General features: G+C 39.1%; 1 protein-coding gene across 1 annotated transcript in view; it reads right to left on the bottom strand.

The window, feature by feature from the left end:
• GABRB3 (gamma-aminobutyric acid type A receptor subunit beta3) overlaps positions 1-27,170 on the bottom strand; it is a gene marked incomplete at both ends in the record, with an annotated part of 197,417 nt that overhangs the window by 122,343 nt on the left and 47,904 nt on the right. Inside the window, one exon of the mRNA XM_080612703.1 lies at positions 3,423-3,470. Coding sequence (XP_080468829.1) covers positions 3,423-3,470 — 48 coding nt within the window. The remainder of the gene's footprint in view (positions 1-3,422; positions 3,471-27,170) is intronic.

Genomic DNA, 27,170 nt, shown 5'->3' with positions numbered 1-27,170 from the left:
CAAACTTGCTGATGGCGCATTCAATCCCACTGTCCAAGTCACTGACAAAGATGTTGAACAGGATCAGCCCCAGCACTGACCCCTGAGGGACATCATTTGTTACCAGTCTCCAGTTGGACATTGAGCCATTGACCACAACACTTTGCCTGTGGCCATCCAGCCAGTTCTCTATCCACCGAGTGGTCCATCCATCAAATTGATGTCTCTCCAGTTTACAGACAAGGATGTCATGCAGGATAGTGTCAAACACTTTGCACAAGTCCAGGCAGATGACATCAACTTCTTTGCCCCTATCCATCAGTTTCATAGCCCCATCATAGAAGGCCACCAAATTGGCCAGGCAAGATTTGCCCTTAGTGAAGCCATGCTGGCTGTCACCAGCCACCTCATTGTTTTTCATGTGCCTTAGTATGCTTTCCAGGAGAATCTGCTCCAAGATTTTGCCAGGCACAGAGGTGAGACTGACTGGTCTGTAATTCCCTGGGTCATCCACTTTCCCCTTCTTGAAAACAGGGGTTATATTTCCCTTTTTCCAGTCATCGGGAACTTCATCTGACTGCCATGATTTTTCAGATATGGACAGTGGCTTAGCAACTTCATTTGCCAGCTCCTTCAGGATCTGCGGATGGATTTCATCAGGCCCCATGCACTTGTATATGTTCAGGTTCTTAAGATGATCTCAGACCTTATCCTCTCCTACAGTGGGCCTAAGGTCTTCATTCTCACAGTCCCTGCCTATCATGACTTGGGTGGTGTGGTCAGAGACTTTGTCAATGAAGGCTGAGGCAAAGAAGTCACTGACAACCTCAGCCTTCTCCAAATCCAGGGTAGCCAGTTCTCCCATTAGCTTCCAGAGAGGGCCCACATTATCTCTAGCGTGTCTTTTGTTTGCTACATACCTATGGAAGCCTTTCCTGTTATCTTTCACATCCTTTGCCAGATTTAATTCTAACTGGGCCTTTCTTTCTTGTCCTGATCCCTAGCTTCCCAGACAATGTCCCTGTATTCCTGCCAAGCCACCTGTCATCACTTCCACCTTCTATAAGCTTCCTTCTGCCTTCTGAAATTTTAGGTCTATTTTTTTTTTTTCCTAAGCCTGACTTCTTTTTTACTTTATGAAATCAAGATTTGAAGATCATTTTTGCCAAAATACCATTCATCTGAAACTTAATGTTTACTTCAGAAAGCTCAATTTTCTCACTTTCTGTTCTATCTCAGCAGAAGCAGAGTTTTAGAGTGACGGGAGGATGCTGGGGAGTAGACACGTGACATCAGGGCTTGATGAATACTCTGCACTTTGTCAGTTTCAGTCTGCACTTTGACGGTTTCATATGCTGTGTTTTGCCTCTTTATATAACAAGCAGTGTTTTTTGGACAAACTATGTGGGGAAAACAGTATTTATCTACTATGTGTATTTATCAGAAAGCGTATGTAATATTTGCTGATGTTGAGCAATACTCAACAGTTTATGCTGAGTTTATAACCTGACAACAGGTTTACACTCATTGTCCCTATTTCTGTCAGGCAGACTGCAAACAGCGTTTCATGAATCTGTTTGCTCTGGTTGCATAATTTGCGGGTTTTCATTTAATTATGCAGAAATATTAATGTTTTTATGTCAACAATTCTGATGTAGTAGAGATCTGAATGTTTTCAGTGGGCCACGTAAGGAATAAGGCATCAATCAATATGAGTAATGGTGACAAATCTGCCTTTAAAAAGAGGCTTGACCCAAATTGTTTTGAACTGTTGTTTAATTTTCAAATGGTTATTTTTCTTCATACTCAAGAAAATAGAACAAAAATTTGCATTATCTGAATGAATTTAAAAGATTATTTCTGCACTATTACATTCCTTATGCAGCAAAAGCTCTGGATTATGCACATAATGAGTCAGACACATCAAAATAAAAATCCATTGACACTTTGGCAGAGGAAGAAATAATAAAGGCTCTTTATAACTCACATTTTTTCATCATGAAGATTGATGATTATGCACTGAAATAACACAAATACATTAGAGGTGCCTGTGGTGCTTTAGAAGTACTATTCTTTAAGTCTCTGTCCTGATGAAAATGCAGTCTGTTTAGAAAAACAGACAAGTAAATGAGTTATGATTTTTATATTTTTTTTACTGTAACTGCAGTTGAGGAAAAGCTATTTTACATAGGACTTTTTTGCTAAGAGTTTCTATTTGAGTCAGAAGCACATTATTCTTAACAAAACAGTACACAGCTGTTATTTTTTTCTGTAAGATTAGATAAAAATAAAAGGATATAGTCCATTTCTTTGTGTTTTCCTATTTATCAAGATCTTTGTCTCATTTGTGACAATTATTGTTTATGCATTTTTTCACTACAGCAGCCAGAATTCCACATCAAGACCCAAGCCTCATTGTGCAGGATATTATACACAGTGAAGAAGACAAACAGGAGTCTTTTGAATTGTTTATATTTACTATTAAATATATTTAAAAGATGATCTAGTAAAGATCCTACCTGATGCCTCTATATAACAACTGACTAGCTAAAACACCAAGAAATGTTGGTTCCTGACATTTTCATCAAATGTCCTTTTGAATTTTAACAGTGGAAAAGTAGAAAGACAAAGAATAAACACTTGAGGGGAAAAGAAAAACAAAAAGAAAGCTATTTCCACACAAGCAAACTTTCCTACATAAAAAAGAATAAGCTATGAGAAGGAAGTGCAAAGAAATTGTTTGGCATCAATCCTAATTTGCTAAGATTAGGAAGAATTCTGGGAGTGATAATCCAGGATAACAAAGAAAGAGCTATGGCTGGAATGAAGTGAAAGTCTATATATGTCTTGTTCTTATTCTTTGAGTAGGCTTTTTACTTATGCTAAGGAGTGTCCTTAACCGGAAAGAGTTCATGAAGGATGAGGGGAAAAGAAATGCTTCAGACTGTGGGGAGTGTGGAGGTGTATTTATTATAGAGGCTATATCCAAGCCATACACTGCCAAGACCCAGTGCTCTGATGGTGGAGCTGCTTCTTAGTTTTTTAGTGCATCCCCTTCTTCCAAGGCTGTGCCAGCTAACCCTTCGCTCTCATTCTCCAAACACTGGCATCAGAAGCAGCCACGGTTAAGCTGACAATACACAGATCATGATCATGGGACATATTCCCTCTGTGATTTCATGTTACTTAACATGTAGATTAAGCTGGTTGTGTAACTACATTTCTTTGTTGTATGCACTGTGTACTGAGTGAAATCACTGTCTATAAGGGGGAATCATTAGCAGGTAGATGCACCATTTTGTGTATTTTGATGTAAAATTTTTGTCATTATGCCTTAATTTAAAGATTATACTTTAAAATAGATGTTAATAATATTTTTAGCATTTTAAAGTTAACATTCATTTACATATAATCACCTTTTAAAAATAATTTTTATTACTCACCTTGTGTCATAAATTGCATATAGTTTTTTGTTTTCTTCAACTGCATTCCTAAAAAGAGAAAGAGAGAATATCATTCGCATGACCTGTGTTAATTGCCAAAGCAAAACAGTTTACAGCTTTGAAGCTTTTCAGACCATTATTGTAGAACCAATGCAGGGATGCAAAGAAAAAAAAAATAAAATCTATAAATTGACTTGCTCAACACCTGACATGACAAGATTGTAATAATCTTTTGGAAATTGTCTAAGTGGGATTTTAATTATAGATCCATGACTCTGTTGCCAAGAAATGAAAAAGGAGAAAAATAGTCACTTTTTTTGTCAAAAACACAATGTAACAGTATGGTTTTGATAGAGCTGTGTGGAGAATTTTTTAGAAAAGGTTTCTCATTGATCCAGATGAACATTATCCAATTTGGTTATTTCATTATTTTTTGCAAGCCAAATTAAAAATACAATGTAACCTAATGCAATGTGTTCAAAGTAAAATGAAATATTTTATCTCTGACATTTTGAATACTTTTGTGTTTAAAATGCTGAGGTTCATATAAAAAAGGCATGTTGAAAATTTGAAGCTTACCAGCTTTTTCAATTAAATCCATGTGATTTTGCAGAATACATTTTGCTTTTTTTAACTCATAAAAAAAACCCAGGGGTTTTTTTCTGGATATTTTTTTTTTTTTTTTTTTTTTTTTTTTGTGTGTGTGTGTGCTGTTTCCGAACATGTGGGAACAGAGGACTCTTCTGAAATAGTGCTACTGATTTAAGGCAGAGCAAGAGGAGATGTTGCCTGAAATGTGTTGGCTTTGCTGGAATCAGCAATAAAATACAAGTTTTAGCTAAGTAGTTTCTGAGAAGGCGTGATGAATGTAAGGGGTGCTCCATAATAAGTATTGATTTGTATCTTACAATCTGATTTATGTCTCTGTGCATTACTTTACCTGTCTGCTTAGAGAAGTTAAAGAGAGGCAACTAAAAGCTTGGGGTAAATGACCCTGAGTTTGGATGCATTAAGCTCTACTTACATGGGAATGCTAGATCCTGGGTTTGGTCCCTGTTCTTGGAATGGTTATGCATTTTACATAAAAAGTGCACTGGGTAAAGGATGTTAACATCTGAGTATTGTGAATGCCCTATTTCCTTGTGCACTGGGTAGGGAGATGTGGGACCTCTCTCATGTCTTGGATCCCCTTGAAATAGCCAGCCATCTAAAACAGAACTAGTAGGGCTGGTTGTGGCTCAGGTTAGATGCCACCATCTTGTCTATTTAAGATGCCCTGAGTTACTTGAGATGCTGCATAGAACTGTCAGTTACAATACAAGATGTATGCTGGATATAGAGAATCAGGGAGCATGCTCCGCAATACCACACTCTACTGGAGAGGTAACTGGAGTCCAAAGAACATAATTTGGAGCATCCCAGTGGCTCAGGGTGCTTGAGTGTGGGAGCTGGGCTGAGCCTCTCAAGTCAGATTCCACCCAAGAAAAGGATCCCCAGCTTTCTATACGGCTTTCTATAAGCTCTGTGAGCTAAGATGACTAGATTTCTGTTGACATAATGGGAGCACCCAGTTCTCGTGTAGATACCTACATCTTCAGATGAATCCTACTCTAAACTTCACATTGTTCTTTTTGTAGTTCTAGGCATCAGGATTCCCAAGCCACATTGCTCTGGATTTAAAGATCATAGTATTGCATGCCTGCAACTATGCCTGAGCATGCTATTTTGTGGTTTGATTGATATTCTTAAGTACAGTTTTGTCTGGTGTCCACATTTCTTAGTTGTCTGATCCACTGTGACTCGTTATAGGCTTGGGGTAATTTATTTAGCTCAGCAAAGGAGAGAGGAGGGGAGGAATTGCAGAGAAGGAGAACCTGAAACCTCAACACTGACCCAAGTATATCCCCTGTTTATAGTCACGTATCTCATACGCGTAGTGTCACATGGTCAACACTGAGACCAGAAGATGACTGCGCTCTTTCCTGAAGCGTGCATGGCCACTTTCTGCAAGATATCAGAGCAAGCAGTTTACATCTGCAAAAGCTGGCTATATAGTAATGGAGCATGCTCAGCCTTCATCATCCTTTAGGGCATTGCTCCCAAACATAGCCAATGACACCTGAGAGACAGACGCAGCTCACCCTGTAACCATGACAACTGGCATGTTGTCATAATGGGATTTGTAGCAAATTAGCTATGGGTGGACGAGGGCACTACTTCTAAATGAACATGTACAAAATAGATAGAATAAGTGTCTGTTTTCAATCCCGTTATGTAAATATATACTAGCAGTTTCTGTTAATATGTTTATTAAAATTTTCATAAGAGTGAAAAACATCTGGTATGGCCACCTTGTGTTTATAACTTTTGACATCCATCAGCAAAAATGCCAATGGCAGGATAGAATTAACTTAGCTTGTTTTTTCGAAGAGAGATGATAACAGCAAAGGGAGATCAGGAAAACAATTAGGCAAATGTAACAGGAAAGAGTCAAATCTAATCTTTTAAATGTTGAAGGTTCATCATGATCTTATATTCAGACTGATAATGCACTCCATTTTTTTCTTCTCTTACAAAAATGTAGACACATCTTGATGCTGAAATTCTCTGCATTGAAATTCTCTGCACAGAAAAATACCTTCTTGTGAATGATGAGTAAATGGGGTTCATCTCTTACAGAAATCTCCTACTGCTGCTGTCTGTCTGGCACCAATAGAAGACATGCTTCTGAAAGTATGACAAAAGTAATTCCCTTGTCACAAAAGCACCACATAAAAAGTACTTGTATTAAAAGCACTTTGTTGTATATGAATATCATTATATAATTGATAATTCATATTAAAATGCTTTGCATCCTTATCACAACTTTAATAAAAGAACAAAACTGCTTTGAATATTTTACATGCACTTGCCTAGAGCCACTATTAAGCAGAGAGGCTCTGTATGCAGCCAGGCAGGCACTGATGGTAAATCAAATGGAGGGCATATGGTTTCAGTATTGCTGTTGGTGGAGTTTTTGTTGCTAGAAAGAGCTAATGTTTTGCATTTAGGATTATTAAAGTAACAAAAATAGTAACTCATCTTTTCTCCTTTTTTTCTCCCAGCTCTGTTGAAGGCTCACTCAATATAATAGAGAAATAACGTGCCATCAACAACACATACTGGAATGTCAGGACTTTTCTGAACTGTCAGCGAGGGGGGAAGAAAGTCCAAAGACTGAAAGAAACTCCAAAGGCTGAAAAAGACTGAAACAGTGCAGATGAATCACGCCCCAGAAGTACCTAATATCTACGAACACAGCCTATACCTATCTAGACAGGTGACTTTTCAGCATGTAATACTGCATAAGATAAATCTCATCCATGGTGATTTTATGGGAAGAAAAGCTCCATACATTGAGTATATTGCCCTCCAAAAGCTTATCAGCCCATGATGTCTTGCATGTCTTTAGGTTGGAGCTCCATGAAGTATTTCTGCTAATGGTATCTTGACGGCAAGGAAAGTGGAAAGCTACTAAGTTACTACTGTATTTCTGGAATTGCTGGAGTCTTTTAACTAAATATAAGTTAAATTTCAAACAACAATCATCACTTTCTGTCACACCTATAAATCCTACAAGATTATATAAAAGCAGAAATTAAGTTAAATATATTAATTTGAAAATAGTCTTGAGGAGAGTGAAAAGTAATAGACCTTTTTGGATTAAGGCCAGAACACAAAGCAATGCTATACAATCACAGAATGCTTAACAAGTACTCTTGATGTTACATATCTAACAAAATGATTCAGGATAAGCATACAGATACAAAGGCTAATGTTTATAACTTGGAAGATAATGCTAACAATAAAAAGTGAAACATTTCAGCTTCAAATTCTGAAAGCTTATGAACATGGAATACCACTATTAAAAAAAAATACTTTATTTTTCTATTCTGGAAAGAGCTCTGTACACCACACACACACCATTTACAAGCAGGAAATAAAACAAACATGATGCTAAAATTCTCCACAGGCTTAGAGAATGCATACCTTGTTATGTCTGAGCCTTTTTCATTTTGAAGTGAAGAAAATGCATTTTATTATTGAACCAACATATACAATAGAGACCGAATTAAGCCCATACTACATGGCCTTGGTGCAATAACCAACAGCTAGATGCAAAACCTCAGTGTAACTCCTCCTCCCTGGAACAGCTGCTTCTGGGCAAGATTGCTCAACTCACCTTGAAAACCTTCCCTCCAGAAACTTCAGAAGCTGTGAGGCACCTTCACCAGTCACTTTCCCTTTTCCTAGGAGGTTCAACCCATGCTAACCAGGTTAGGTATTCAAGGGCATCATTGTCACACAGCATGATAGGCACTAACAAATTAGTTTTAGTACCTAGAAGCCTATCAGGGAAAGAAAGAAAGTACAGACTGAAATGCCAAATGCGAAAATGGGAAACTGTGTTTAAAACTCCTAGGTTATTATAAGCACTGTTATTGAATTACCATTGTAGATCTGCTGAAACCTCAGTAAGCAGCAGACGATGGAGGTTTCTGCGATAAATATAAGATTCACATAGCTATCTCTTATTTTTTAAAGTATAAATTAAGTGGATGCAAGCCAAGTTTTCATAAATAATGCCAAAAATGTTTATGTATGAGAAGCTTAAACTATGTGGCTCTAGCTGAAATAAATGTTTCAGTGAACATGATTTTAAACATGATTTATTCAAATGTTATGTTAAGTAACCATTCAATATGCTTTTATGTAATGCTGATGCCCAAGTTACATGTAATTATGATGACATTATAGCATCCTTGATCTTCATAACCTCTCTAGAAATTCATTTTTCCAATCGTCAAGCTCCACAAATAGCGTGGAAGTGACAATGTCACATAGTATAAACAGTTACCAGAACAATACTTTTCAGGTCCAATTCTATGAGGGCTAGCCAGTCTTGACTCCCTTTGACATCAGCCAGAGCTGGGAAGTTTAGCATGGCTCAGAAACATGCCAATGCATTAGCAAGTCTGCAAACCCGTTTCCTTTAAGAGCAAAGTAGGAAGGATGAAGTGAGAATATGTCAAGATGTAGAGTCCTGTTTACTCAAATTTTAAATCACTGATAACTCTCAAAGGTGTCTAGTTCTAGTTCAAATCCAATAGGTTCCAATTATTTTAGTTCACAGGATTTATTTTCTTTTTCTTTTTAATGCATTCTGTTTCCAAATATAAAAATATTAGGCATAGGGAAAGCTATCAAAATACCCGCAACAAAGGTGCATAAATTTGCCATTATCCTTACAGTTAAGATTTCGGAGTCACTGCAGATAGTTCAATGAAGGTCCCAGCTCTGTGCTCAGCAGAAGTCAAAAAGGTAAACAAGTCCTAAGAACAATCAGGGAATTAATAGAACAAAGCAGGGTCAGTACAGCATTGTAGAAGTCTGAGGCCTACCTACATCTTGTAAACTTCATTCAGTTCTCTTCCATATCAAAGAGCTTAAGAGCTAGATTAAGGTATAGCAAAGAGCTACAGGGATGATTTGAAGTCTGAAATTTCATTGGTAAGAAGAAACAGGGTTAGGCTGAGACTCTTAAGTCTGGAAAGCAGTTGAAGGGGGGGAGATATATGATAGATATAAATGAAGTCATAGACTGGATAAATGAGTATTTGTTATTGCTCATACTGTGAAAACAAAGGAGCACTCAGATGATCAGGTGGTCAGTTTAAAGAAAGCAATATGAAGTCCCTTTTTACACAATGCATAATTAAATTGTGGAGCTCGTTGCCAGAGGAAGCTGTGGCGGTCAAAGTTATAAATGGACCCAAAAATCCATTAGACAAATGCATGAAAAGGAGCTCCATCAATGGCTATTAAAATCAATGTTGGGAATGCACTTTCTGGCTAAGGAAGTACATGAACCTCAGGCTGCTTGAAACTGAAAGGTTATACATGGGGAAGAATTGCTTTCATTCTGTCCTGTTTCTTATGCTCCTCCCAAAGTATGTGCTACTGCCCATGGCCAGAGGCAGGACAGCAAACTAGATGCAACTTTGCCTTGATTCAGCATGGGAATGTTTATGTTCAATGCAATCAGAAATACATGTTTCCGGTTTACTGTGCCCCATCAGTAAAACAATTTTCACATCTTAAACTGTCCTGTTGTTTTCATTACTACACTCTCCACAAATAAACCACTGATTTTGCTTCTCCTCCCTTAGAAATTAATTTAGTTGCATATTTTTATTTCTGTTCTTCAGCTCCCTGAAGTACTTGAATACATGCCAGGGTGATAAAAGGTATGCCAGGTACCCTTCTAGCCCTTCTGAGCTATTACAGGGCTGTTGTAAGATATGCATTTTTTTCAGAAAGAAAACATTGCAGATGAGGTTAGTGCTCATACAATACAACAGTAAAAGAACTCCTTACACTTTCACAGAACCAGAAAATATGTTTGACAAGTGTACCCATATTATAAAAGACATGAGATTTACTTCTTGATACAAGGATTTGGCACCTTTGACATATATTGGAGTGCATTTCATGTTCAGTGGCAGGAGAAATTATGACTTAGAACAAAGCCTACTCTCTCAGGCTCTAGAATTCTCTCTTATTCTCTTAAGTTTTTTGGTTTGGCTTTTTTTTTTTTTTTTTTTTTTCAGAATGACAGTTAATAGCCTCAGTAAAAGAAAAATGAATTAATGAAAAATAGTTGATGCCACTTCTGAAAGGCTCATGACTGAAAAGGCCAGCTCTCCACAGAAGGATTTAGGTTTTCCATGCAAAGTTAAATGGAAGCAGAAGAGAGCCTTGAGTTCTCATCTTGGCATATTAGTGGGCACTGCATATGACCCATGTTACAAAATGCAGAGGTCACCCTGACCCGACATTATGACAGTTTTGAATGAAAGTAGGTGTTTCTAACATGCTCTTTGCTGAACCCAGTGCTGTTGTGTAGTAGCCAGGCCCATAAGCACAAGTATTTGACAGGATGCATTAGGTACTCCTCAGGTACTTTTACTGCAAAACTTCTGAGGCGCCCTTGGTCTCCAAAGAAGTTAGGGTTTCAGTTTTCTCCTTGGATTTTGTAGACATTCACCAAACCCCCCCAAAATGCTTTCTTTTGTTTTGTTTTTAAAAAAATATTCTGGGGGAAAGAAAAAATGGACAGAAGGTATTTGAAAAAAATATCTTGAGGAAGAGTAAGTCCTTGATCCATTCTAAACCTCATTACTGTATATAATGTTATACACAAATACACAAAATAGGGTTAGGAATCCCACTGACACACACTTGTGCTGACAAAACTAGTCTCAAAATTATGCATGGAAGAACAATTTTAGGATTATAAAAACATGTATTATCAGATGAAATAATCACCTGGACACGTACATGGTAATACTTTCTCATAGGTACTGCTTTGTAAGTACAGAACAAAATAATTATTCTCAGTGTTCTTTAGTTCTTTTGGTTCTTTAGATAGGAAGTCTTTATAAATTCAAAGACTGTCAGCCCGCAGTGTGTCAGGAAACTTGAATTTAAGAGCCCAGCCCTAACATTTACATTCCCAGGTTATGTTTCAGATTTGGTTGTAGATGTTAAGAATATTGCCTTTGGGACCTTTAAGTGCATTATATCATAGCCTCAAGCTGTATTTTCTTTTATCCACAAATCTTCTTTAATATTCAGAAGTTTTGATTTAAAAGAGAAACAAGCTGGTAACAGAGCATATACATCTCTGCATTTTCCCTGCTCAAGTATGAGAGTGAGAGAACTGCAAAATGTAGTTAAATAGTCATGGCAGCCTATGAAAAATTGGAAATGTTCTATAAATTGGAAAACATGGAAATGTTCTTTGCTTTAAAAATGAATCAGAAGAACACCATTTTTATTTTACAGGTTTTTCAGATGTGAATATGTACACTTAAACTGTTCTGAATATATTGGGACATCCCACCATCTGTACCAGTAGTCCTGTATTCTAATTTCGTGCTTTTAAAGGACTCAGTGGAACTTTATCAGCTTAAGTTTTTTCTTTTTTTTTAGTGCAACGAACATCCAGTGACACTGGAATGTTCTCAGCTCTACTCTTGACTTTGCTAGAAAAAAAAACATTGATTTTTAAAGAATTAAATGGTTTAGATATTTTTATTCAAATGATGTTTTGAAATTCTCTCCATCTTTATTTTAAAATACTGTGAAGTACTTAAGTCTGAAAAAAGACGCTGAAATCCAAAGTATACATTTCAACACTTCAACATATCAAGAATTTTATAAACAGGTTTGAATAAGACTGAAATTCTTTTTTATTTCCAGTAAATAACAACAGAAAATGTCTGTTCATAACCCTTATTTATTTATATTCATTCACTGTTTATCCATCTACTAGAGTCTCTAAATTGCCTGGCTTTATTCATCATCATCTTTATAAATTGTACTATGCATGCAAACTGGCTAAAAGTCTCTAATATGATTTTTAACTGTATTCGGTGGTTTTCTTTCAAAGTTCACAAATGTTCTGTATACATATATTAGACAATGTAAAATTTGGCCCTCTGAAACCTCAGAGAAGAGAGCAGTTATTCATCTCCATTTAAAAAACCCACTTGAGTAGTATGGGACAAACAATGTGGAATTCAATCATTTATCAATGTCATGCAACGAGTTTTAAGATTTCCCTGGTAGATAGGGAAGAGAATGTGAAGTCTCATAATACGCAATGCTTTGATGTAACTTCTAGGAAGTGTAAGCAGTATTTTCCCCCTATTGAAAGCTGGTCTACATTCAACAGTGCTTTAGACAAAATAAATCAAGTAGACATCCATTTTACCGTATTTCAGACATCCTAATAACCTTCACTTTGGCATGCATAACTCTTATTTATAGTTATTATATATGATTAAATACAGATTAACTTTTAAATCTACATTGCAGATCGCTGGAACTTGGGAGTTAGGGAGGAGTTGACTTCCCACTGAACGCTGGGTGCCAAGGAATGGAATTTTGGCCCTTGAGCAAATGAGATACTAATTCCTCTACCACCAGAAAGTTTCTTATGACTCCCAAACTGCCTGCCTTTTTATTTTAGTTTTCACCTTCCCAAGCCCCTTAAAATTTTGGCATGTGGACCTCAGGCAGTGTGTGGACTGATGGAGACCCAGAGACTGGGACTGCAGTGAGAGGGACTGTGAGGCTGGATCCTCTCATAGCCTTTTCAACCCTCCATTGCTGCTAAGCACAAGGGAACTGCCTTCTCTTATTGTGGCACTGGAAGTACTTTCCCTCTTTTTACTCACTTTCCGTAAGTTTCTATGGGGCACCACTGAGTAGATTGTTTCAGTTTGATCCAGTGTTCCCAATCTTATGTGCTTATAACTGTATACAGATTTGCTATTTCACTAGGGGTCTGTACATTTAGCAGCAACTTTATATATTAACAGAAACTCTCAGTAGAAGTGTCCATAAAGAAAATAAGCTATATTTTGCTGAACCAAAATTCCTTTTTGCTTTAGAAATCAATATCATATTATGCTTTACAAATTTTCTTGCTTTTTATTCAATGCATACAGTCTAAAAACTTTCAGAAAGTTTAAAACCTCATTCTTTAAAATAGTAGAAAATTGAACAAAATGCACACTTTGTCAACCTTTATTCGCTTCTTAATATAATACCTTCAGTATTAAATGAAATTGCTAAAAGTCCACTGTAACTGATGCTAGACTGAAAGAGGTATCAATGGAGCTGACAGCTTCTTTGTTTCAATGTGGTATGTCCTGTCATCTTTACCAGTTTCCCTCCTGGAAAGATTAATCTAGCTCTGGTAACATAAATAATTTTTTTAGTCATATTTCTTTGTAATCCATTTTCATTGACACTTATGCATACAATCCAGTTAGAACAATAATTAGAAAGCAATAATCCTTAGCAAAGAAAACATCATTTTGAGTAAAAGCTTACTCCTTATTTTTTCTGATAAATTAAGGGGATGATCTGAAACTATGGGCCAGATTGTGCCTCACACAAACAAGCCTACTCTGGAGGTTATGGCAAGCTGCGCAGCCCACTGGGAGCTCTGGAGCTCCATCAGGCACAGCAGACGTGTGCCAGATGCTGCACCTTCTCAGGCATATGGCGTGCCCTCTTCTGGGGGTTTGGCCAGGATGAAAGATGCCTGGGTTCTATTTTTCCATCTTGGAGGATGATCTTTGAAGACCCTGATGTACCATCTGAAATGGGAGTTGGGACATTAGAATTAGGTAATAGGAAAACTTTATAACATGGGCAGCATGGAATTTTCTAGGATTTTTATTTCATATATTCATTAGCAGAAGTCAGACAATTTTACCAAGGAAAGCATTTATCTAACATCTAGGACAGGCAGTTTCAATTTTGTGCCATATCAAACCAAAGAGCTACCCTCATTAATATTTCCTTCCTATAGATTCATAAAATGGTTTGGGTTGGAAGGCAGCTTCAAAGGTGATCTATCCAACCCCACTTGCAATGAGCAGGGACATCTTCAACTAGATCAGGTTGCTCAGAGCCCCATCCAGCCTGGCTGTGAATGTTTCCAGTTATGCGGCATCTACCATTGTTCTGGGTAACCTGTTCTAGCTGGACATTAACCCTTGTCCTATCACAACAGGCCCTGCTAAAAAGTTTGTCCTCATTATTCTCTCAGCCTGTCTTCACAGGAGAGGTCCTTCATTCCTCTGGTCATCTTTATGGCCCCCCTCTGGACTCACTCCAGCAGGTCCACATGCTTCTTATATTGGAGGCCCCAGAGCTGCAGTACTCCAGGTGAGGTCTCAGCAGAGCTTAGCAGAGGGGCAGAATCACCTCCCTCAACCTGCTGGTCGTGGTACTTCTGATGCAGCCCAGCGTACGGCTGGCTTTCTGGGCTGTGAGTATACACTGCCAGCTCATGTTCAATTTTTCATCCACCAGTACCCCAAAGTCCATCTCTTCAAGGCTGCTCTAATCCCTTCATCCCCCAGCCCGTACTGATGCCCTGACGCAGATGCAGGACCTATAACTTGGCCTTGTTGAACCTCATAAGGTTCACACAGCTCAACTCGTGAGCCTGTTCAGGTCCCTTTGGATGGCATCTTGTCCCCCAAGTCTGTCACTGAGAAAGATTTGACCGCATTGCATGGTGCACTGAGAATTAATCTATTTGTTCTTGTAAAGTGCTTATCTATTTCCACGTGTAGATGTGAACAGTTCTGCACCTGTTTGTATCCTATGCTCTTATTCTGCTCTACTAGTTAGCTGTGCATTGCTCCTATTAAAGAACATTAGGTTCACAGTTAACTGATGCTTTCATTAGACAGGTCTTAAATAGGAGTAAATAATTCAATTTCCAGCCAAGAAAAAGAATAAATACATAACACTGAAGCCACCTTTTTGTTCCTCCCATTGTGAGGTTAATAGTTAATGTTTTAGCCACTGGGGAAACAGATGCAATGAAAGATTGGAAGGAAAACAGTAATTATAAATAACACCAAAATGTAATTATTCACATTAGCAAAGTTAGCAATACCATGGAGTATCTATGTGCAACAGACAGAATGGCAGGGAAGTATTTCATTATTTATGTAGGCATTTGAAAGTCTAAGAGCCATGTAGTAGCAGCTCTATCTGTTAAAAAAAAAAAAAAAAAAAAAAAGAGGGAATCTTCTGAATGATTCAGGCTCTTTATATAATAATATGGGAGATTGTTCAGGTTTCCATGCTGTTATCTGAGTCTGGCCTTCCAAAGATGCTCAACCTTCTCCGTGCATCAAGACAAAACCACACAGCAAAAGTGACAGCATCAGCTCTTTACCACAGTAAATTCCTGTCTTTTAAAAGTAAACCTGTGTGCAGTCATAGCTGGGTTGAATAAGCCACAATTGCATAATAGCTGCTTGCCACAACAGGTTTTGTTGAATTTAAACATCATTCTTATTATAACCTTGCTTGTGGTGCTGGCTCATTACGACTGGTGCTGGAGTGGTGGTAGATGGTATATTCTTCCTCCATTCAGGTTTTGCCCTGGCCTCACTGTGACCTTTTCAAAGTGTGTCCTGTGATATGAAAGATGACAGTGATCTCTTCTTCCCCTTAATCTCTTTCCCTGACACCAAGAAACAGGCCAGTGTTTCAAATTGGTTTTGATTACAAGCATCAGGGTGCTGCTCTGTGAAGATGAGAATTTTACTTTTAACTTGAAGTACAGCGAGGTTGCAATTGTTTCAATACATTCTAGCACTGAATTCTTTATATTTAGCATAGTCCCTGATGAAATTCTGCTAGTAGCAATTATGTTCATCCCCTACCTATTAATGTAGCATTATTTCAGGGGCCATGTTTTTTGTGGGAGATCATGGTAAGAGACTTTTTCCAGTGTGCTCATCAGTGTTTAAAGAAAAAGGATATTTGCACCTTGCCTTTCTTTTGTAGGGGAGCCCACATGAAAACTCACATTCAGACAATCCCCACCTTCTACTTCACTATATTTTCTATGTCTAGGTGCCTCTGAAGATGTAGACCTAGCCAATAGGAAACACTAAACAAAATGCATTAAATGAAATTTAGGCCATCAGATTCTGTCAGACAGCAATGCAAAGGGTGAAGTACTTCTGACAATCTTCTACTGAGCAGCAAGGCTTCTGTGTTCACAACAAGCTAAGGATTTCTTCACTGAAATCTCTTTTACAGTCATCTTTTTCATATGCAAATTCTATTTAAAATGTTTTCTATGTGAGACAGCAGATGTTTAATTTATAAGTGACTAGAGGTAACAGTCATGCCTGGCAATAATTCTGTGCCTATTGTTTGTATCCTGCTCATAGCCGTTAGCACCATTTGTAAACTGAAAAGTAAAAACCTGAAGGACAGAGTTTTGCAAACATTCTTCTACTGAGTTAATTGCTGCAATAACTTTGCATATGGGTTCAGTTGCAATGAATTCACATGCCCAGAATGAATCATGTGTGCAGTTCATAAGGTCAGGGCCTGTAAAGAGACATTTATAGAAATAATTTGCTCCAAAATATTCACTCATGAAGGTTCTCGATATAAGTAGCAAGAAGAACTTTAGCTTTTAAGATGAAATTTTAAAATATTATTTGCAGTCATATATTCCTTTGTTTTATGCAGTATATTTTTATTATCTCAAATATATCTCAGATATCACATGTAAGAGTATCAAATAAATGCCTAGAAATATGTAGAGTACAATAAAACATCCTCCTTTATTACACACTAAAAGGCTGTCAGTATTATGCAGTAGATGTTTCCCTTTTGTGTCAAGACTACTTCAGATGTCACAATTACAATTTGATACGTCCTAATTTTAAATCTAGCATCACCAAATAGGGTGGAGATTAGACTGACAAATCTGTGCGGACTCTGTCTCGGCAGAGCTTAGATCTCCTTGTGTATAGAAAAGTAAGCATGACTCCAGCCATAGTCAAATGAGCCCACTCAGGGGACTGCTGCACTAACATCGTATACACAAATACAACATAGAGATTGACAATACAGGTCTCTGAACAATGTAATTGTAAAGAGACGTTTGGCAGCTTGTTTTGTGGATTGCACATGCTTTTAACAGATGCCATAGTAATGGTCTAATAAGCAGTTAAAATGTGGGATGAACATGCTCAGACTACTCAGAGTTTGAATTGAAGTCTTAGCATATCATCGTGTACAGTGGTCTTTATTGTTTTCCCTGCTATTTTCAATAGCAAGAATCTATTTGTCAAAAAAGGAGGCTTTGGGGGTGTATTTTATTTGTGTAGAAAGGGAGAGACACTGTAACAAATTGAACAGGCCCCCAGCACTGCAACGAATCTGAGAATCTAGAAAAATGCAGTATAAGAACGGGAATATGATGGCGTGATCAGAACAGACATTTAAAACAAAACAAAACAAACAACCAAAAAAAAAAGGCAGATTTATTTTTTGCTGGTTTTCAGACAGAAATAATTGCACATGAAGAATGGGTACATGTGCACAGTCAAAATGTTAGTTTTGAGTAAAGCTCTTATGGCAGAGTGCAAGTTACAGACCTAATCATGTGCCTGCACAGAAGATAATTGCCCAAGAACATTATGATGGCTGCTAAAATCAAGTGCTTTAAAGTTGGAGAACACTAGCACCTAAATGGATGATGAAATCCTAATTGTGCTTTCCTGTAAACCAGTATTAAGATTTTTCTTGAAATGTGTCTTTGCCTCCCTTTTTTTCCCCCAAATAATCCTTAATCATTTATCACACAGGATAAGTAGGTACTGATTACACAGTACCTACTGAATAAGCAGCTACTTAGAAAAGTAATCTTCACCAGCCAGTTAGTAGTGCCTTATTTACTGCATACCCAAAGCCTGCAGTAAATACAGAATTATTCATTTTTTCATGGTCTTTTCTGGGCCACTCACTGTAGTATTTGCATGCCTCAAAAACACAGATGAATGTATCGCTGTCAAAAGATAGGAAACCATTATTATTATTATTATTCCCATTTTACAGCTGAAGAGATAGGAACTTGCCTGGAGCTATACAGTGAATTAGTGACAGACCAAGAATTAAAATTCATGGCTTGCAACCCTGTGCACATTACTGAAGAATGTACTGCCTTGCAGTCAGAGGTGTGGAGAAACCACAGCTCTCACCACTTTTGTCTACCACTGCAAGTGCTCTGTCAGACTTGGGCAGTCCTAGTTAGTCATCCATAAAATAAAACAAACAGTTAATAGTCAGCTGACATAACATTACGTTTATCGTCACATTAAGAGACTAATACTCAAGTCTGGTGTTTACAAAGGGTCTGGAACCTGGGTGAAAGCCCTAGCTACTGGGGTGCTGGTGGTTCCAGGATGGGTAATCTACTTTTCTGTGGTGTAGATGCTTGAACTCAAAAAGCTGCGAAAAAAGCACCATAATCTGATCTCAACAAAATGACACTTTATAATGAAACACATTTAGAGTGGAAAACTAACTGACAGCCTTAAGGTCTCTTCTCTTGGATTATTTGCCTGAAACTTATTCTCTCCTGCTGTCTAGAGCGTACCCAGGATTCTGCCCCAGTGCTCTCTACACAAAAAGCATCTGATTAACATTTGATGGATCTTGTTTTGTTCTTTTTAGTAAACAGGGAAAACACCAGTAGATCAAACTACAACTATTCCAGTGGTCATATTTTATTTAAGTCACTTTTTTCTCTTTGGAGCTATTCTTTTGATCCTCTTCTGTGCACCTGAGATGCTATGCTCATTGACCCACTCTTTGGCTGCTAAAATTAACAGCTGTGTTAGCTCCCTGCATCCACAAGTTATGTGTTTAGACAAGCAGGTAAAATTTCTTGTACAGTATTGACCAGCAGTCTGTGATCCATTCTGATATACAGCTCCAAATATGAAACCAATCCACTCGCTTTCAGTTACTGAAAGTGAAAGGCATAGCAATAAATCCAGCTTAGTTTACTTATAAAGGTAATCCTGTTTCTCTAAAATGTGTAGCCAATGGAGTTATTGTGGACTTTAAAGGACCAGACACAGTAAGTGTGCAGCCTGGGGACCAGAGCATGCCATGCTGTCTTTCCAGTTCATAAACTTCAAAAACTACAGCACAAGTAGTCAAGGAAAGCATTCTGCACCTGGGACTGAACTTGAATCTGCTACATCCTAAATATGCAGCTTGGAGGTAGGGTGCTTTTCTTCCCTCCAAGCAAAGCTTTCCTTGGCATAGGTATTCATCTCCACTGATAGCTGACCCACTGAACACTCAATCACTTCTGTGAAAGTGGAACAGTCTATGAGGCAAGAAAAAGGAAAATCCATGCAGATTTCCCTCTGTTCAAAAAGATAATGGCTGCCCATAGCAAAGAGTTAATCTGGGTTTCTCACACCAAAGGGACTATCTGAAGCATGGGTTGTATGACGATTCCTCACAACTGTTCTTAAGTCTTTCTGCAGCTATATCCTTCTCTTCCATCTTATTGATATTTTAGAAATATTAAAACCAAAATGCTCAGTACTTCTAGTGGTTACTCTACTTTTGTTTTTCCATTGACTAATACAAATTGGCAAATTTTAGCCTGCTCTGCAGCTGTTTTGTGAGCAAGCCACCTGCATTTTTCATTGAATAAATTATTTACCAAAAGGAAAAAACAAAACTAAAACAAAACAAAAAAACCTTAATGTTTGCACCAGATCTCCTTCTTCAGATTCAAACAAACTCTCAGTGACTGAATCTTAATTACTGGGTCACACTCGAGGCATAACCTCAGCTGATATATGGGTGTAGTTCCACTGCCCTTCACTTAGCCAATTTATACTACATTAAGATCTGGCTTATTGACTACTACACATAATACATGTTATAAACTTCACCTTTCTGAATTCTATTGCACTGGGACTGGCAAAATATGTTTCCTCAAAGCTGTAGGGCTGGCATCACCTGCATTGGTGTGGGATGTTATAATGCTTGTTATAGTTCAATCATTAATATTTAACATCCAGTAGAGTTATATATGGATAATTGTGAAATCTCCGTCAGTATCTTTTCCAGAACATCGACACTGGCATTTTCAGGTTATTTCCTTTTTTTTTTTTTAATTTTTCTTTTTTTTAATTTTTTTTTAGTTCTGCCCAATTTCTGTAAATGTTAATTCTATATAGAACCATTTAAAACCTCATTTTTCTTGAAATTTTATTAATTATAGCATTTGAATCTTATAACAGAAGTCACATCTAATGGGATTTGGAACCTCTGAGAACATTTATTCCCACCTAACCCCTGCCAATAAATTCAGCCTGAAAATCAGTATATTGCAGATCCTAAAATAAATGTAAGTTGTGTCTACAGCTTTCCAAATGTTATGCATTAATGTAATTTTGGTAGCAGCAGCTAATTATTAGAATGAATCATTACAAGGTGACAGGAAAGCTTATGTGAACTCTTACAAAAGAGGAAACTGATATTTTTTGGTATATTTGACAGTTACCTGTGTTGATCAGAAACAGAAATAATGAGTTTTGTCAATATGCTCAGCGTTCATGTAAACAACACAGAGAAATGCAGTAAATATGGAAACTATAGCTGCCAAAAAAGACCTGAGTTCATCAAAACAGCTTAGAACATGCTAATCCAATCTTACCTTAGCATTTACACAGCCAAAACCCAGCTGAGAGGTAGGTTTGATATGTACATACGTGTATCAATAGGCATAAATATTTATAGCTTATAACCTAAATATGAGAGATATACATGCATACGTATGTATAATAAAATTGAGACGTACTATCAAATAGATTTTGGTACTTCTTGTCTGTATTTAACCATTTTCTAAACTTCAAATACTCTGTCCTTAACATCACTAAGTACATTAGTTTACTATGGTCCTATATTGTCCTTCAGTACATTCACATTCCATCCATTATGAATATTTGAATACATACTTAATGAAGAATTTATCAATATTGATCCTTCCATCTTAGTTCAGTGCATTTCTGTGTTGTTCCTTCTAAGATTTGTTCTCTCCTTCCTTATGGAGGAATCACGTGTACAGTAGCATATGCAGAAACCGTTGAATATTGATGCAGAACTTGTATTCTCTAGTTTAAGCATGATTAATCTTTATTAATACTATGTATGAAACTTTTGTGGTTATTCTCCACAGAGAGCTTTCTTACTTAGATGCTTCAGAATACAGAGTAAGTTGCCTTTTTTGCTCAGCTCATTAAAGGTATGCTCTGTCCTCATAAGGAGTGCCCTGTGCAGTACATACTTACGGAAAACCACCAGATGGGAGGACTAAGCCTTAAAGATCATATACAATGCTACAGTAATGACCCATTATTTTTCAAACATATATATAACTGCTAATCTAGCCAGCTAAAATACTAACCAGTAAATTAAGCCATTTTGAGGAAATTCAGTAAATACATTTTATAGATGATAGGATCATAAAGTTCCAGTTCAGAAGGTTACTGAGTTGTTGCTCACTCAGGTGCAATAAAACACCCCTAAGTTTATACAGAAGACTGTTGCATTTTAGATCTAAGCATCTATCAGCAGTGTTTAGCATAGAATAATCATAGAATTGTAGAATGCTTTGAGTTGGAAGGAACCTTAAAGATCATTCAGTTCCAACTCCCTGCCATGGGCAGGGACACCTTCCACCGGACCAGGCTGCTCAAAGCCCCATCCAACCTGGCCTTGAACGCTGCCAGGGATGGGGCAGCCACAGCTTCTCCGGGCAAGCTGTGCCAGTGCCTCACCACCTTCATAGTAAAGAATTTTTTTCCTATTATCTAATCTATATTTCCCCTCTTTGACTTTAAAGCCATTCCTCCTTGTCTTGTCACTGCATGACTTCGTAAAAAGTCCCACTCCAGATTTCTTGTACTTAATCTACTTTAATCTTGTGTTTAATCTACTTCCACACATTAGTTACAAGTATTTTATAGGTTTAGAGAAGACTTATTCATCCTTTACATTATTATTTATTTCTATGCAAAAGTATGGTTTATATATTTCATGTTTAAAAGCTAAATTCTGGAGAATGGGAAGATCCATGGGCTGTCACCAGAGAATATCAGGAGATACGACTGCCACTACTGAGTAAGAATACAGACTGAGAAGACAACATGTGCTTCTGTTTGCTAATGTCGCATTTGAATCCACCTGCTTCTCAGGAGGCCTGCTAAGAGCTTAAGTACATTTATTTGTACTGTCATTCCCATACTATTAGCACAATGTCAATGGTTGCAAAGCAGGGAACCTATAATCAGTCCAGCTCAGATGTGGGCAAAATGTGAACTTCACATCTGTATCCACAACATCCTTATAGATACATTAAATCAATTTGTTAATTTGGCCCAAGACATCAAATCTAAAAGATCTTTGGGTATAAACTCTGATGGCGTGAAACATATATTTCAAATCTCCCTCTAGTTTTACTGCCAACCTCACTAGTCTACGATCTTCTCTCTGCTGAAAGCTGTGTGCCCACAGGAGAAGAAACCAAGAGCAGATGCAAGGTGAGGTAACAGCAGGCCCTTGTTTATGGAGTGTAGCACTCACGGAGGAGGTGAGTTGCTGCAGAGTTCAAGGATGCTCAGAAAAGCAGCCTGTATTCTCACAGAGCAAGAGGAAAGCAAACCAGAAACTCACAGTTTATACTGCTAAGGAAATTTGTGTACTGTGTGACGCAGGAGAGACTGCTGCTAGGTAGCCCCTTCTGCCTCCTGAAATCAAGACCCTGAACTAGTAGGTCAGGATGTGTTGCAAATCCCGTTGGCTTTCGTGGTTTGCCTCTCAAGGGCAGGCTATTCTAGACTCTGCAGCAATAGCGAAAAGATTTCACATGTGAACCTGGCAAGGATGTGAATAAGACCTCAGTTCTTCCATGGGGAAACATCTGCGAGCAGGTTTGACCCCACACTCTGACTTTGCATTGCTATCCACTGGTATAAAGGGAATTCTTTCTTTTCCAGAGCAGAGGATAAAAGGGCTACCTCACTGTCAAGCTGAGCTGATATAAGTGACCTGTCAGAACCTGCCTGTGTGCAGCATTTCCTTGCAAAGGCACTGCAAGGGCTGCACCAGGCCTGAGCCTCACTGTTGGCCCTGGCCCCATGCTCCTCATTGACCAGCACTAGGCTTTCAACAGTTACACTCATCTCAGCCACATAGGTGGAACTTACACCGTGTAAATCTGGACCAGCTGGTTTAACTTGTAGGGAGGACAGGATCTGTAAGGGAGAAGGGAATTGTGAAGAATCATACAACAAGGCTGGTTTTGGGAAAAATATGGAGTCTCTTTCTGTGGGTGTAGAAAGACAGGAATGTCATTGTAAGTAACAGACAAGCTTTGTTTTAATGCTCTAATCCAAGGATTTATAACCTTACAATGGACTGAAAAATGTTGGAAATGTTCTCCACTCCTTTGCCGGTTGTGGGGTATCTCGAGATACCATTTTCCTGGTCTAATGATGCAAAGCATCTAATACAGATCCAAGGTCATTTAAACTTCCTTCCAGCTACTTTTGAGAAAAAGAGCTGTCAGCTCCCAAAGCTCTCGTCTTGGAGTATGGACCTCTGTAAGGTGCCCAGAGTGACTGTCAGAAACACGAAAGCTTAAGGTATGCCATGAATCATTTCGGCAGTGTTCAGGCGTATCTTTCACTCAGTCAGCTGTTAGTCTAATATGTGGAAATGGACTGAAGTGTAGGTTGCCAATAACAGATGATCGCCAAACAAAGAGCGTAGCCTTACGTTCATTTCTAAACTGAATGTGTGCAGAAAGCAACCTGCTCAGGATTAGATTCAGATGAAGTTTTTTGACCTTTGAACCTGCAGATTTGGGAGTTGCACGCAGAAGCATCAGTGCCGCTTGCTGAAGATGCTGCTTTTCACAACCACCTGGAATTTTCCTGGGACAGAGCTTGCGGTCACCTGCCTCTCTCTCCCAGTGGCACCACTGAAGTCGTCTGTGTTACACAAAAAGGGACCAACTCTATCTCTGAGCAGTCCTTTCTGATGTCACTCTGCCCCCAGCCACCTTTCACAAAACTCCACTAAGTAGCTCTTTATTGCCACTGGGATACACAAAGCCCACCAGCTCCGTCTGCAGTGTGGTCCGTCAGACAGCTGAAATGCAGGGCACTAGCTGTGTTTTGTGGGTGTTCACAGCACAGTAGAATGGGGCAAAAAAAGGCTTTTAATACCCCTCCTTACCATTCAGAAATGAACAAAATGCTTCAAAGTCTAGCAGGCTCTAATACCTCTCACATCAGCGAGGCTGGTTGTGTGACTTCACTACCAGATGCACTTGTGGAATAGTTTGGGGAAAGTGCTCTCACTTTCACAGGATGACATTGTTTTCATAGATTACAGGACCCAAGGGGTCTGAGGCTGGAGCTCACCTCTGGAGATCGGCCATTTCCACCTCCTGCTCAGGCAGGCTCACAGTATCACAGTATCACAGTATGTTAGAGATTGGAAGGGACCTCAAAAGATCATCTAGTCCAATCCCCCCGCCAGAGCAGGAACACCTAGATGAGGTTACACAGGAATGTGTCCAGGCGGGTTTTGAATGTCTCCAGAGAAGGAGACTCCACAACCTCCCTGGGCAGCCTGTTCCAGTGTTCTGTCACCCTCACTGAGAAGAAGTTTCTTCTCAAGTTTAAGTGGAACCTCTTGTGTTCCAGTTTGAGCCCACTACCCTTTGTCCTATCATTGTTTGCCACTGAGAAGAGCCTGGCTCCATCCTCGTGACACTCCCCCCTTATATATTTATATACACTAATAAGGTCACCCCTCAGTCTCCTCTTCTCCAAACTATAGAGACCCAGCTCCCTCAGCCTTTCCTCATAAGGGAGATGCTCCACTCCCTTAATCATCTTAGTTGCCCTGCGCTGGACTCTCTCCAGCAGGTCCCTGTCCTTCTTGAACTGAGGGGCCCAGAACTGGACACACTGGTCAGCTATAGTAGGTTTCCCAGGACTGTTCCCCCTCAGGTTTTGAGTATACCCACAGATGGGGACCTCACAACCTTTCTGGGCAACCTGTTCCTCTGTTTGCTCACCCTCAAACTAAAAACATACTTTCTTATGGAATGTCATGGTTTTTAATTCGTGTTTCTGTCCCTTGTCTTGTCAGTGGGTAGCACTGAGCAGAGCCTGGATCCCTATTCTTTCCTCCACTATCAGGTATTTATATACATCGATAAGATTTCCCTAAGCCTTTTCTTGTCCAGGCTGAGCAGTCCCAGCTCTCTCAGCCTCTCCTCACAGAGAGATGCTCCAGTCCTTTAGTAATCTTATTGGTCCTTTGCTGGACTTTCTTCACTATGACCATGTCTCACACTGGGGAGCCCAAAGCTGGACCCAGCACCTCTTGACTGTGCTGAGTGGAAATAAGGCTTTCGCTCTTTGCTCATATCCATTCTGTGTGTTGAGAGTGGCTGAGTTGACGTTAGCTCACGATCAGGGATTCCTGCAGTGACTGCTGAATTCAGACTGCTCTCTATTGGAAAAGGATTTGTATCACCAAAACCACTGTTCCAGGTGCTGTCTTTTGCATTCTTAGCTAGGAGACCAAAGAAAACAGGTAATCTCCACCTGGTGAAATGTCTTGGCAGAAGAGAATGCCTCTGAAGAGCCTGCTGCTTGGGTCAATACTCACAGTATGTCACACCTCCATGCAACTTCATGAGTTTTCTGTAGCTCTCCTGGGAGAAGAAAGAATGGCTTGATCAATGGCAGAGATGCCTTCGGCTGCTGGAGAAATTGTCTGTTTCCCAACACAGAGTGTCACAGTGTTAGGGCCTGGTGTGCATTTCCCAGTGAGCTCCTGAGCGCAAGCACTCACATATGCCATGGTAAAAATCACGGCCTAGTTTGCCTGTACTATTCTTTCAGTTCCCTGTAGAGGACAATCTGGCTCAAAATCATTCATCTCTGTAAAGGAGCAACATCACTTAATGAAGCAGGGAAGAGAAATGTCAGAGAGGGACCAGGCAAAACTTCTCTCAAATATTAAAGAAAATCAGTGTGGAATGGCTATGTTAGCTTTTGCTAAACACCAGCACAGAGAATAACAAACCAACCAACCAACCAAAACATTTCCTTGACCACAATAAAAAGCAATTGTTTCACATACTAAATTCAACACACCCTCTAAAACCCAGCAAGGGGGCTAAGGATACAAATACAGTAAGTGTGAATCCCAAGGGAGTGCCTCAGAAAACAGGCAGTGCAGGACATGGACAATACTTACATTCAAAACAAAATTCTCTATTGCTTGTAATAACTCTGCTGTCACAGGTCAAAGCCACCATCCTGCAGGGATTCAATCTGAAAACCTCTGCAATTAGTGCCTGACAAGCTCTCAAGAATGCACCTTTGCCCAGGAGCTAATAAACAACATGTTTCTGATATATTGCATTATTAGCTATAATGAGCTGGCAAAGAGCACCGGATGTGTATTACACTGCTATCATATAGATAAGGCTATGGGGAAAAAGAAGACCCGACGCCGCTGTTGGGAGCCACGGGAAGCGCTTTCTTGCGGGTACGTCCACCACCAGTGATGCCCGCTACGTCTTTTCTCCCAGCCCCTTTATTTTAGTGCCTTTTAAGGATTCGCACAGCAGGCGGTGGCCTCCCATCGGTTTCACCGGCCACCCTGTTCGGTAAATCACCTACCGGGTCCTGTCCGGCACCCCCAAAACTACCGGTCCTCCCACCCCAGGGCGCGCTGCCTAGAGCGCCGCGCTTCCGTGGAGCGGCGCTGCTCTCTGGCGGCCACGAGGAGAACTGCGGTCCCGAGCCCCGCTAGCCACCCACCTGGATGGGGAACTCGACGGCTCCCCGGCAAGGACTTCACCAAGTCCTTTCTCCTTTATTGATTCTTTATCCTCCTCCCCCCTCTCCCCCCAAGTTTTCTTTACAATTTTCTTGCTATTTCGCTTCTCCGAGTCTTAAATGCGCTTTAAACTTGGCGACGTGGATGTGCTGAATATGGCTTCATGGGGAAGGTGGAGCAAGTCAGAGGGATGGAGGCTCGGTTCTGCTCACCCAGTCCCATAGAAAGGTTGGTCCCGGTGTTTCTGTGCTTGTTTTCGTAAAATTATTCCATTATTTTACTATTTTTTTAAATTTTATTTTGCAAAATTATTTAAAGATCACGTGGTTTTTACATCACCTGTAGAGAGCTATAAATAGTTCCTACTAGAAATCACATCACTGTGAAAAGAAATAAATC

This window comes from Psittacula echo, assembly GCF_963264785.1.
Source record: "Psittacula echo genome assembly, chromosome: 3".
Taxonomy (NCBI): Eukaryota; Metazoa; Chordata; class Aves; order Psittaciformes; family Psittacidae; genus Psittacula; species Psittacula echo.
The sequence above is the reverse complement of the archived record's forward strand: the minus strand, read 5'-3'. Positions and strand labels throughout refer to the sequence as shown.